Here is a 13183-nt window from a genome sequence, read left to right as displayed (position 1 = left end):
TATGTGACATAGTGCGTTTCTGTAGCACAGAAGTGGGGGGGGGGTGGAAGGGATGGGTAGGGGTGTTTACTGTCCATCTCCTTCATGTGTTCATGTGCAAGTCTGAATACGCTATAGATATGTGCTTGTGTCTGTCTGTCTGTCTGTGGCCAGGCCCCCAGTGTCTAGGCATAGGACTTGTGCCCTTGTATGTAGAGTCTATAGTCCCTGAGTCCTGCAGAGGGCAGCTAGAGTCTATTCAAGTGTGGCTCACCAAAGAGAAGAGAATTCCCCTGCCCAGCCCTGAGAACGCAGGCAGACTGATTATTCCCAACACTTCACAGGCATCGCCCAGTGGCGAGCTGGCAAGGTTGATAGAGAAGACACTGTCCACTCTATGTTATAGGCGGAACTCGCCCTTATGCACAGGGAGGTCATGTGCCCCTCAGACTGGTTCCAGGATCGTGATAAACATGTACCAATAAAGGGTGCCGAGGAAAACTGGAGGGTATCGCAGGCCTGGTTCCAGGAGCCAGGAGCCTGCTGGAAACCCCAGAGGAGTCACTCAGTGTCTGGGAGTTGATGTCCAGCCCTGGAAAGGGACAACTGTTGACAGAATGGGTCCTAATTTGGAGGAGCAGCGGACTGTGGGAATGGAGTGGTCTGAAACTCACTGAGCTGTGTTAGCACAACTGGAACGTGGTAGCCAGCTGGGTGGAGGCCAGGAGGCTGAAGGGGCATCCATGGAAATCAGAAGGACCCACCTTGGGCTGTCTGAGGTGCAAGGCTCCAAGGATGTGCTACACCCACCTTCCTTCCTAGACGAAAAGACCAAAGCCCAGAGAGGACAAGTAACAGTCCAGAGCCCGGGAAGACCTCACTCACAAACCCAGCTGCTTGAGCAAGTGGCAGCCATCAAGTCTCTGATTCCTGAGGATGCTTTTGGCCCTGCCTGGGGCTGCTGCCCACCAGGGAAGGCAGGAGAAGATCCCAGGAAGCCTGCATGTGACTTAAAGCACGCTGCTTGGGGTTTCCATGGAGATAGCAGTCCTACACATAGATAACACTCCTTGGTCCTTTGTCCTCTTGGCCTAGGAAAGGCGTCAATCCTTATTCTAGAGCTCTGGAGGATGTTCCTCACAGAACCTTCCTGGCTGTGCAACCCTGGGGAAGATTACTTCACATCTCTGAGCATTTAGATCCCAGGTGAGAGCAGTTTCCCTGCCTGAGGTCGATGAAAGGGCCAAGGGCAAGGTGGCTGGAGGCAGGCTTCAGTCACTGCCGAACACCCTGCCTCAGTACCGGAGAGTCCATGAGCCCCATACCAGCCAAAAAGCATCAGCTGCTCCTGGCCCCACAGCATCCAGCCCGCAGCCCTTTGTGCGAATAACAGTATCACTGAGCTTGGATTTGGATGGCCATGGCTACAGCAGAGTGGACAGAGCTGAGGGACAGAGGACGCCATAGACAAGACACTAAGTACTATGTAGCACTGACCAAATCCCCTGAAACACCAGCGCCCCTGGCCCCTGACACGGTGCAGAAGCCATTCAGTCACTCATCTCCTAGCCAGGGCATGGCTTCTGGGGGTAGGGGCTGTGTCCTGGCCTGCCAGGAATCTTTAAATTTGGTACTAAGCGGGTACCAGGCAAACCTTGGTTGTTGATGAGAGCAACAAGAGTCTTCACCACAGGGCTCGGAGCCAGAGACAGCCCAGGCTGTGGGAGAGATGCCTTTTATCCAGTCCTGATGCGTGTGGTCTGTGACTATTAGCACATCTGGCCCATAGTGGGGGCAGCTGTGGCCATGATGATAATGGAAAGAAGGCAAAGGAGCTGCTGCTTAATAGTTTATCCCTAAGTCCCACTGCTAACATTCTGTAGACACTGGTTCAGCCTCTGAGACCACACAAGCCACCCCACGGTCAGGAATGGTGTCCTTTTGGGGACTTAGCCCCAGTGGCATCGACCGAATATCTGACATCTTCCCAATAGCCATGTTTAGGCATCTCCCAGCCCTGGCATGGCGGGGCACAGACCAGGGCTATAGGTTGGGGTCACTTACCTTAGGATAAGGTGAGGCAGGATGGGAGGGAACTGAGTCCACTAGGAGCAGGTCTAGTGCCTGAGGGAAGCACTGCTTCTGTCCATCACTCTTCCTGGAAGAGAAAAAGGAGTCTGAGGTCAGAGAGAGCCTCAGGTTGGGAGATCCGGGACCTCCGGGAAGAAGAGTCCTCTGAGAACTGGGGGAGCGAGGCAGGGAGGGCTCTGGGCTCTCCAGGAGGAAGGGCAGGGGCAGCCCTCCCTGAGCAGGGCTGACAAGCGGGCTCCTCTTCCCAGAGGTCAGAGGAATGGACCCCCAAGTTCTCCACCAGTTCTCCAGCCCATTCTGAAGATGGAAACTGAGTCAGCACAGCAAATGTTGCTGTAGAAGCAGGAGCTATTAGGTTCCCCAGCTCTCTGGGTCCCTCCCAGAGTCTTTAGTGGGCAGCAGCCTGAGGACTGCTATTACTAATGCCAGTAAGTGCCACACAGTGGGCCCACTGTGGCCAGACTTGTGTGAGCCACACCCTGGGCCTTATAGACACAGCTCCTCACTTCTACTTTAGGACATGGACTACGATGGACACAGAGGTCACATAGTCAGCCCACAACAAGCCACCGTTTATGACCCACCTGACGCTAAGCCTAGATGAAGTTACACCCACAACCCTTGAAGGACAGGGGAGAGGTCTAAAGAGTGACGTCAGCGCCTGTCTCCCACACAATCCTGCCGAGTCCACCTCCCAGGTCAAGGGGAAGACGTGCCCAGTGGTTCCCGGATCCAGGGAACCTCTGGCCTCGTGAAGCAGGCCTGGCTTCTATCGCTGCCCGAGGCCAGCCTGACATGGCTGCGCCCCAGCCCCAGTTCCACCAAGGCAGGCTAGTCCCAAGAGGGTGAGTCACCTTCCAGAGGAGCTTCAGTGGCCTGTGGCAGGCTTGAGTCAGGCACAGACAGGCAGACACACCCAGGAGAGGCAGGACCCGCAGGATCCTGGCCCAGAAGACGACCCTGGCAAGTTCTAAGCCTCTTTGCCTCTCCCTGGGTCAGAGGAACCAGCCTCAGCCCCGCTTAGCACAGGGACCCCCTACCCCCAAGGGCTGTCAACTTCTTCCAAGGTCTGTGTCCCGGATTGCTTGACTCGAAGGACAGACCTGGTGGCTGCAGCCTTTTGAGGCCATAGCATCAGTGTGGGCAGGATGGCAGACAACTGGCTGGTGTGGCCTGAGTCCCTCTGGACCCTGTCTCCAAAACAGTTCACACCATGACTGGACAGTCACAGGTATTCCACAACGAACTCTCTCCCAAGTAGGGCCCCACTGAGTATTTGCTGACGACTGACTGACTGACTGACTGACTGACTGACTGACTGACTGAAGGTGGGCAGCAGGAAGAAGCCATGGAAGGTTGGTGAGTGAGGGAATGTGCTCAACACAACTTCTGTTGTCATAGTGTGCGCTGACAGGGGGGAGGAGGAGGGGGAGATGGGGTGGGAGATTAGACAGAGGCCCACACAGTGTTCAGGTAGATTCTGTGGAGACCCACTCTGCCCTTATTGTACTGGAGTTTGGGGTTACTTATTCTCTCCCTCTCTCCCTTTCTCTCCCCCCAATGTGTGTGTGTGTGTGTGTGTGTGTGTGTGTGTGTGTGTTCATGTATCTGGAAGCTAGAGGTCAATGTCACATGTCTTCCTCAGTTGATCTCCATCTTTTTTTTTTTTTTTTTTGAGGCAAGGGCCCTCACTGAACCTGGAGCTCACTGATTGCCTAGTGAGCTAATGAGACCCGGGCATCCTCCTGTCTCTGTCTCCTCAGAGATGGGGTTAAAAATGTGTGCCATTGTGCCAGCTTTCTACCTGGGTGCTGGGGATCTGAACTCGGGTCCTGATACTTGCAGTGAAAACACTTTACCTCCGGAGCCAGCTCTCAGGCCCCCTGCTGACCCCCATATTTTACAGACAAAGGACAGCTGGACTTCAAAGCTCACGGCCTTGACCAGCAGGGCTGCGGAACAGTCTTTGTACACTCTAAGTATGTATTGCTCTCACTGTTAATAAAAAGCTGATTGGCTGATAGCTGGGCAGGATTTTCGGGGCAAAGAGAATGCTGGGAAGAAGGAGGGCAGAGTCAGAGGAGTCGCCAGCCAGATGCAAGAGAAGCAGATGAACATGCCATGCTGAAAGAAGGCACCACCACGTGGCAGAGGGTAGATAAGAAATATGGGTTAATTTAAGTTGTAAGAGCTAGTTAGTAACAAGCATAAGCTATTGGCAGAACATGTAATTAACATTAAGTCTCCCTGTTGTTTATTTGGGAGTTGGCTGGTGATCCTGATGATAAACTGTACCCACACAGCAGTGTAAAGAAGATGTGGCCCACACCTTTAATTCTAGCACTCAGGAGGCAGAGGCAGATGGATCTCTGGATTCCAGGCCAGCCTGGTCTACAGAGTGGGCTCCAAGACAGCCAAGGCTATCCAGTGAAACCCTGTCTTGAACCCCCTTCCCACCAAAAAAAGAAGAATATACTTAGTAGAAGTACTGTTGAGGCCGGACGGGTGCTCTTAGTGAGGACCACTGTCCTTGGACCCTCTGGCTGCATGTGATGGTGATTTCCATAGCCAGGCTCAATAACTAGTACTTTCTATCCATTTCATGGCCCCAGAATCGGGCTTTGACAGCTGCTGGTCACCTTGGTGGCAAGTCCTAACAGAGCAACTTAGTCTGCTCCCCAGATCCCATGTCCATCTCTCTCAGAACTACTGAAGCCAGGACAGAACTAGGGGGTGTGTCTCACAGCTGTGGGGTGTGTAGGTGTGGGGGGATACTTCAGCTCCTTTATAGGACCCTCATCCTGTACGTAACCCCCACCTCCACCCTCACCTCCCTGCTCTGGGCTCCCCCCTCTCTATTGACCACAGTCCTGGCCCTCCCCCAGCTAGGCAACTCCTCAGCTGGGTCCTAAAGGACTGGGCAAGGGCGGGGTGGGACTGGGGTAGAGGACATTCTGTCCTCAGTCCTGATGGGTGGAATGGCAGTCATAACAAAAGCCTCCTAGCCTAACGAGGTAGTGCTTTCAAACTGCCTACTTCCTACACGAGGAAACAGGCTCAGAAAGGCGGGCAGAGCAGGCGTCTGCACCCTAGTTTGAGGCCCCCAAAGTCAAGATCTGAACTCCTTAACGTGTGGCCAACCCTGAGGGACCAATCCTCACAGAGCCATCCCAGCCCCAGGGCTGAGCACTGCTAACCACACCGTGTTGACAGTTGAAGAGACGCCAGTACCCGCAGCCAGGTCGGCACATGGATGATGATAAGAAAGAGGACAACCCAGAGGAATTGGTTCGCTCCCTCCACCACGGTCCCAGGGATTGAACTCAGGTCCTCAGGCTTGGCGGCAAGCAACTTTACCTGCTGGGCCCTCTCACCAGCTGGGGCCCTTAAGTTTTGAGAGAAGAAACTAAAACCTTGCAAGATTGAGTGCTTGCCGAAGGTCACGTTCAGTGAGTCCAAGACCATAAAACTCCCGGGGATCTGGGTGAAGAAGTAATTATCCCTTCAACCCCACATGACAGAGCCTCTTAGCAAATAGCAGCTGTTCATTTAATACTTCGAAGCCACAGACTTAGCCTCCCTCCCCTCAACTCTGGCTTCTGCTCAGACATTCCTGCTCCTCTCCAGCCTCACTCCCTGCAACCCCCGGCCTCTGCACATCTCCCACCACCTTCAGGAGCCTGGCTTTCTAGGTCCCTCCCATCTCATCTATCCCATCCTCGTCTCTGTCATTCTGTTTACACGGGAGGAGGTCCCTTAAATCTTGTCCCCTTCCCACTTTTCCAAAACCCTTCCTGACCCTCAGGCCTAGCTCAGTTAAAAGAATCTCCCACTCTTCATACTCCAGCAGCCAGGGTAAGGTGTCCACCCTGCCAGATGCCCTGTTCGGCTTCTACAGTTCACACAGACAGAGTCTCCTTCCACCACTACAGGTGTTTAAAAAGAAAATGATGTGCATTTGTGCATGTACGTGTGTGTGCGTGCGCGCGCGTGGGTATGTGTGTGTGCGTGTATGCTAACTACAATGTGTGCAGAGGACAACTCACAGGAGTTGGTTCTCTCCTTCACCACGTGAGTTCCAGGAGTCAAACTTAGGTCTTCAGGCTTGGTGACAAGCACCTTTTCCTGCTGAGCCATCTTGATGCCCCCTGCCCCCCACCCCACAATGGCTTTTTGAGGTGTGACTTCATCACACTTTTGTCCAGATGAAAACACAGAAGCACAGAGACTTTCTCTAAGCAGCCCAAGATCACACAGCAAGGAAAGGGCAAGGCTGGGGTCTGACTCCACTACGTATGTCCCAGCTGTCCATCACACAGGCCCCTCATCTTGTCAACTGGCCTGTCCACAGCAACTTTCCACCCCAGCCCTGGGCTTCTGCGGACATTGTCATGGCCTTCTTGGCTCTTGGCTCTAAGCTTGCCCTGTCTGCACTGGGCACATCCTTGACATACGAACAGGTGGCAGCCACATAAGAGGTGACTTGCCCAAGGTCACAGGGAGAGCCAACCTGGGAGCCCGGGCCAGGCACACTTGAGAGTGACCTTCAGCTCCTGCAACTCCATGGTCCCCAGCTGGTTGGCCCAGCTTCCTCACCTCTTGGTGGTGTCCATCTTTCCCTGAGAAAGAGTCAGGCAGGGGTCTGGGGTACAGGGCCCAGTTCCTGAGTGGGCCAGCTGGAAGCTGCTGCAGACAGCTCCTGGTTTCTTGGCAACTCTTCTGCATTGCACTTATCACTGAATCAAGGTAACAATAATAATCACACCTGGGGGGGGGTGCAGGCTCTGAGCTTTTCAAAGGCTTCTTTTCTTTATCCTTTGCTTTATCGGCTCTCCTGGGACTCTCACCGGAACCGAACAACTAAGCTGGCAGATAAGGCTCTGGCCCAGGCTCCTCATGCCCAGAAAGGCAAACTGAGGCTTGGGGAGGTCAAGGGGCCATGTGGAGGTGGCCCAGCATTCGACGGCAGATCAGAGATGAAAATCTAAGCTCCCCCACAACACACCCTTCAGGGCTCTGATGCTTCACGAGGTCTTGCCCTGCAAAACAGCAGGGTCTGAGCCAGGTTTGAACATGAGGGGTTTTGGACGTATTAGGGCAGGCTGAGGATAAGTGACGGCACACTTCCCCAGGGTACATTCCTTCTGTGACCCAGCTGGAGAGCGGCCAGAGAGCCCCGTCTTTTCTTGAATCTACAGAGTGGGAGCTGAGGGGCTTTCTGTGAAGGACCGCCTAGAAGCCTGGAGGACGCCGATGCCAAGCACCAGAAGGGGAGTCAAGCCGACACAGGCGTTCCAAAAACATGGAGGCCCCAGTGCATCTGGCCCCTGCTGACTTTCCTTCCCAGCCTCCACCTCTCATGCTCCTCTGCCTGTCCTGTCCTGAGGACACCCACCTGGCACACACATGAGCAACCAGATACAGTAGTCGGGAGAACTTGCCAGCTTATGAAGGCTTAGGCAGGCAGAGCTAGCCAGGGACAGAGGCCTAAGGGGTGCCTGCCAGCCTGTGCCTGCCAGCAGGGACTGGGGGCAGAGGTTGCCCGCCAAGTGCTTCTACCCACCTGGTGGGAAAAGGGCAGAGATCTCCCAGTGAGAATGGGGTTTGAGGGGGGGGCGTGCCCTCCAGAGCCCCAGTCTCCCGGCACAGGCCTGGGGCTTTGAGTCTGAGAGGGCTCTATTATAGAATGGGAGCCAGGCGGCTGCCTCGGAGCTGCCCCCTCCCAGGGGGCACAGAGGCCCATTGTTTTCGAAGCTCAGCCATCTGGCACAGCCCTCCTCCATGCCCCATGCCCTGCCTGCCCATCCCTGCCTGTGCCCAGGTACCAGGAAATGTGGCTAGGCACAGCCAGGTGAACAGGTTTCAAAGCAAGGTGTGGGGAGTTGGGGGTGGGTGGGTAGGGGGCTTCTGTGGAGGTGGAGGCAGGAGCCTAGGCAGCCAGACATAGGCCTGAGCTATGCTACGCCTGGATCCTTAGGTCTTAGGTACCTCTGACCTCATAGCAACTGGAAGGGAGCATGAGGCTGTGGGGAGGGGCCAAGAGCTGCTGTTGACAGTGATGTCACTTAGTCCTTAAAACAACATGCCCTAACGAGGTCACTGCTGCCACTACCCATTTTGGAGATGAGTCCAGGTCCCCCCAAAAAGTCTTAAGATGGGCTCGGGGCTACAGCTGCCAGGGCCCCCATGGAGCATGCAGATAAGAGGCCTTCTACTCCAGGCCGGGGTCACTAGTGGGCAGGAGGGTGGCACGTGGGGCCCTCACCATGTGCTGGCTGGGAGCCCAGATACCCGGATCCCGGAGCTGGGCCAGGCCGTGGCCTCCTGAGCAAACAGCAGGTTGGCAAGCCAGAGAGGAGGTCATGGGCTGGCCCCAACCTGGAGTGCTGGCCTGTGCAGCTCAGGTGGCCTGACTCTCCCAGCTCCCCTGGTCCTGAGGCAAGGACTCTGGCTCTCACCGTATAGGAGAAGGTCTGTGAGAAGACGCAGCTTGGGACTTTTCCTGCTGGGGACATCTGCTAATGCAGCCAGGCACCTTCCAATTAACACACCACCAGCCTTCCCCCAGGACCTCTGTACCAGCTACCCAGAAATGCACTGGCAGGTAACACAATCCATGCTGTACTAGGAAGAAAACCACAGGCCCGGCAGGAAGACAGGGACTTGCCCGTGGTGACACCCAAAGCTCACACTTTCTATTTCTAGTCTTTGCCTACACTGCCATGGGACAGAGCACCATGTGCCAGCTCTCTCAGATGGGCCTGCCACCCCCACCCTAGACACAGAGCAAGAGTGGCCAGAGTGCCCTTTCCAGCACCCACAGGCCACTGAGTTCCATAGCTGCCTACAGTCTCTGTGTCACCCCACCCCACCCTTGACCTATTGTCCTAATCAGCCTCTGCAGCCCAGGGGGTCCCCCTTCTCCAAGCTCCTAGCATTCCTGTGCTCACTCAGCCCATCAGTGCCCCACGCACCCCCACCCCCACCCCGTCCCCATGCCCTTCATTCCTACGCTTCGTCATTTACCCAAAGCACATGGTTTGCCGCCTGCTCTGAGCCAGACAATGGTGCTGGGTGTTGGCAAAGGGTGAGGGTGGGTGACCCCCCCCAGTGGGTGACACCCCCCCAGCAAATCCACATGGATACCCAGATTCTCTAGCTGTGCCCAGGACTCCTCTGATTTCACCAGCAAGATGCTCAAACCCCCAGGACTGAGGCCTTGTTAAACCCACCCCTCCCCCTCTGCACCAGCCCTACGAAAGATCAGGTTCACCACCTTGAGGGCTCCAAGCTGGGACAGAAACCTCGGGAGAAGGAGAAGGTCATCGTCTCCTGACCAAAGATGGCAAGGGCGAGCCCCGGTTCTGTCTCTGACTATCTGGGTACGTGGGTGTGTGACTGCCACCTCTCTCTGAGCATCGGCTTTGACATGGGACACTGGGTCTCAGGCTGGACACTCCTGAAGCACAGCTGGGAGACCCCACAGAAGGTGAATGGGAGGACAGGAACTAGGCCAAGGGCTGTTTGGAATCAAAACCCAGAAGGATACCTTTCACTGAGAAGACCTTAAACCCCTCAGAGGCGCTTCTCTGATCCAGGCCTCAGTTTTTTTTTTATCTGCAAAATGGGATAATAAACACCTACTTGGCAGGGTTGTTATTTGTAATAAATTAGATGCCATATGTATATTCTGACTAGCCTAGAATTGAGTATACAGTAGGCACTTTATGATTTATGAACTTCTTTCCACCTGCAGAGGCAGTCTAGTTCACAGAGAAGGCCCTAAGATGGAGCTACCCACATTTTAGTCCTAAGTCTGACGCTTAACAGCTTTGTAACCTTGGAAAAGTTACCCAATCTCCTAGAGCCTATGTTTCCTCATCTATAAAATCAGAATGAAGAGGGGCTGGAGAGATGGCTCAGTGGTTAGAGAGCTGGCTGCTCTTGCAGAGGACCCGGGCTCAATTCCCAGCACCCACATGTTGGCTCACAACTGTCTGTGACTCCAGTTTCAGGGGATCTGACACCCTCTTTCAGCCTCTGGAGGCACTGCACATACATGGCACACATACAGACAGACAGACAAGCACTCATTCACATAAAATAGAAATAAAGTTTTGTTTTGTTTTGTTTTGTTTTGTTTTGAGACAGAATCTCTTTGTGTACTCCTGGCTATCCTGGAACTCACTCTGTAGCCCAGGCTGGCTTGGAACTCACAGAGATCTGCCTGCCTCTGCCTCCTGAGGGCTGGGATTAAAGGTACGTGCCACCACCACCAAGCATAAAGTAAATAAATCTTAAAAAAACAAAACAAAACAAACAAATAGGAAAAAGAGCTGGGGAATTAGCTTAGTGGCACAGTGCTTGCCCATTGTGTACATAGCCCTGGGTTCCATCTCCACTGTATGAGTTCATACACACACACACACACACACACACACACACACACACACACACACACAGACAGATTTAAAAGGAAGGATAATAACAATGTTAGCCTGTGAGGACTCATAAGTTTATACACAGAACATTCGTGGTAAATGCTAATCTCGAACCTACCCCTTCTCTGTCTTTTTTTCTGTGCTGACAACAGACCAGTCTCTGTTCCAGAAGGTAAATACGAACAGTGAGACAGCCAGCTGTGTGGGGGATTGGTGCCCCGGAAGCCAAGGCGGGCCAGCACTGGATTGCAGCTGAAGGAGCAGAGAGAAGCCTGGGTCAGGCTTCCAAGGTGCCCAAGCTTCCCTAGGTGCTTAGGATCCCAGGGATGGGGTAGTGGATAAATCCCCATAACTTCCAGGATTTCCCTAGATGCACCAGGGCAAAAAGGATACAACCACAGTATTTCAGGCAATGTTATCCATCTCCTAGTCAAGAGCAAAAGATACACGCTTTGGCCTGGAGACTCAGTTTCTACTTTCTCCTCTATAAACACACGCAAGGATGCACAGGGGTCCGGCAACTCAATGCCAGTGGGGTTTGCAAGAGCTAAAGTCTGGAAGGTTCCTCAGCACCCATTAAAGGAAGCTGGTGCTCTGAGGACGAATCCAACAGCAGAACACTCACATGGCTCTGAGTTCATCCAAAGTATCGCAAAAACTAAAACATTGCCAGGTGTGGTAGTCAAAGCCTGTACCCATCATTCTAAAGGCTGAGACAGGATGGAAAGTTCCAGGCTAACCTGGGCAACTTAGTGAGACAATGACCCCAAATAAATGTGCAAAGGCTGGGCATGTAGCTCAGAAAAAAAGTATTTGTCTAGCATGTGTGCAGCCCTGGGTTTGGTCCTCACCACCATAATAAAATGATACTGGAAAATAGTTCAAGGTACATACAAAGTGTGAACTACCAGGCGGCAGGGATAATGGGGGTCTCTGGTCCCAATGGCTTGGGGCACATTAAGTAAATAAAGCAAACTAGGTCTGGCGTGGTGGTGCATACCTTCAAATTCCAGCACTTGGGAAGCCAAGGCAGATAGATCTTTGGGAGTTTAAGGTCAGGTTTACATAATGAGCTCCAGGACTACAAAACTCTGTCTCAAAGCAAGCAAGCAAGCAAGATGGAAGGGAGGGGGGGGCGGGAGGGAGGGAATTAGAAAGGTAAGCTGCAACAAAAATATGCCATCTTTCATAAAAAATCAAAACTACAGTGAACATCTCCACAGCTTGTGTCTAAGAAGCAGGACAGTGGGAACTTCTGCCTTTTTCTGTGACACACTTTTCTACTTTCAATTTTTTTTTTTTGGAGGGGTGGGGTTGTCAAGACAGAGTTCTTCGGTGTAGCCTTGGCTATCCTGGAACTCGCTCTGTAGACCAGGCTGTCTTGGAACTCACACAGATCCGCCTGGCTCTGCCTCCCAGGTGCTGGGATTAAAGGCACCACCGCCCGGCTTCTACTTTCAATTTTAATGAGAGCCAAGTGTGCCGTGCCATAGGCTCCCTCCTCCAGCTCCGCACATGCTAGACAACCGCTCTACCACCGAGAGCTAGCCTCAGCCCTTCCTGAGGTCTTAGTTTTGTAATTAAAACAGGAGAAAAGTCAAGTGTAGGGGCACACATGCCCGTAATCCCAGCATTTGGGAGGTGGAGGCAGGAGAATTAAAAATTCAAGGTCATTGTTGGCTATACAGTAAATTCAAGGCCAACCTAGGCTGTGAGACTGTCTCAAAAATTTTTTTTGTTTTGTTTTTTGTTTTTTCAAGACAGGATTTCTCTGTGTAGCTTTGGAGCCTGTCCTGGGATTCACTCTGCAGACCAGGCTGGCCTGGAACTCACAGAGATCCACCTGCCTCTGCCTTCCAAGTGCTGGAATTAAAGGCATGCGCCACCACCGCCTGGCTAAAAAAAATTTTTTTTTTTAAAATAAAGAACCCTGATAGCCCATATGTAGGCCCAGGTCCTTGGGAGTCTGAGGAAGAGGCTCACAGGCTGGGTGGCAATTAGACTCTGACTTTAAAAAAAAAAAAAAAAAAAAAAAAAAAAAAAAAAAAAAAAGATTTATTTATTTATTTTTATGTATACAACATTCTGTCTGCATGTATGCCTGCACCCCAAAAGAAGGCCCCAGATCTCATTATAGATGGCTGTGAGCCATGATGGGGTTGCTGAGAATTGAACAGGAACAGCAGCCAGTGCTCTTAACCTCTGAGCCATCTCTCCAGCCCTAGACCCCGCCTTTTTATACGGATTGACTGATTGTGATTGATTAACGCAGTGTCTCACACTGTAACCTAGCTAGCCTGAAACTCACTATGTAAACCAGGCTGGCCTTAAACTCACAGGGATTTGCCTGCTGGGATTAAAGATGCACGCCACCTCACCAAGCACCCTTCCTTTCTAAAAACAAAACACAAAACATTTGTTTACTTGGGGGAGCACATGCCATCGTGCACATGGAGAGGTCAGAGGACAACTTGGGGGAGTTGGTTCTTGTCTTCCACCACATGGATTCTAGGGATTGACCTTAGGTTGTCAGGCTTGGAGGCAGGGTCCTTCACCAGCTAAGCCATCTCCCTGGTCCCAACGCTGTCTTTTAAGAAAACAGAGGAGCGGGGCCTGGAGAGATGGCTCAGAGGTTAAAAGCACCAACTGTTCTTCCAGAGGTCCTGAGTTCA

At 52.8% G+C, this 13183-nt stretch overlaps 1 protein-coding gene across 1 annotated transcript in view; it reads right to left on the bottom strand.

Moving 5' to 3' along the window:
* The window catches only part of LOC114697201 (RAP1 GTPase activating protein), a 49303-nt gene that overhangs the window by 23312 nt on the left and 12808 nt on the right, over nt 1-13183 (bottom strand). Inside the window, 1 exon segment of the mRNA XM_028875362.2 lies at nt 2044-2137. Coding sequence (XP_028731195.2) covers nt 2044-2137 — 94 coding nt within the window.

The sequence above is a fragment of the Peromyscus leucopus genome, chromosome 2 (assembly GCF_004664715.2).
Source record: "Peromyscus leucopus breed LL Stock chromosome 2, UCI_PerLeu_2.1, whole genome shotgun sequence".
NCBI classification, from domain to species: domain Eukaryota; kingdom Metazoa; phylum Chordata; class Mammalia; order Rodentia; family Cricetidae; genus Peromyscus; species Peromyscus leucopus.
Note: the sequence above shows the minus strand (reverse complement) of the source record. Positions and strands in the feature narration are given on the sequence as shown.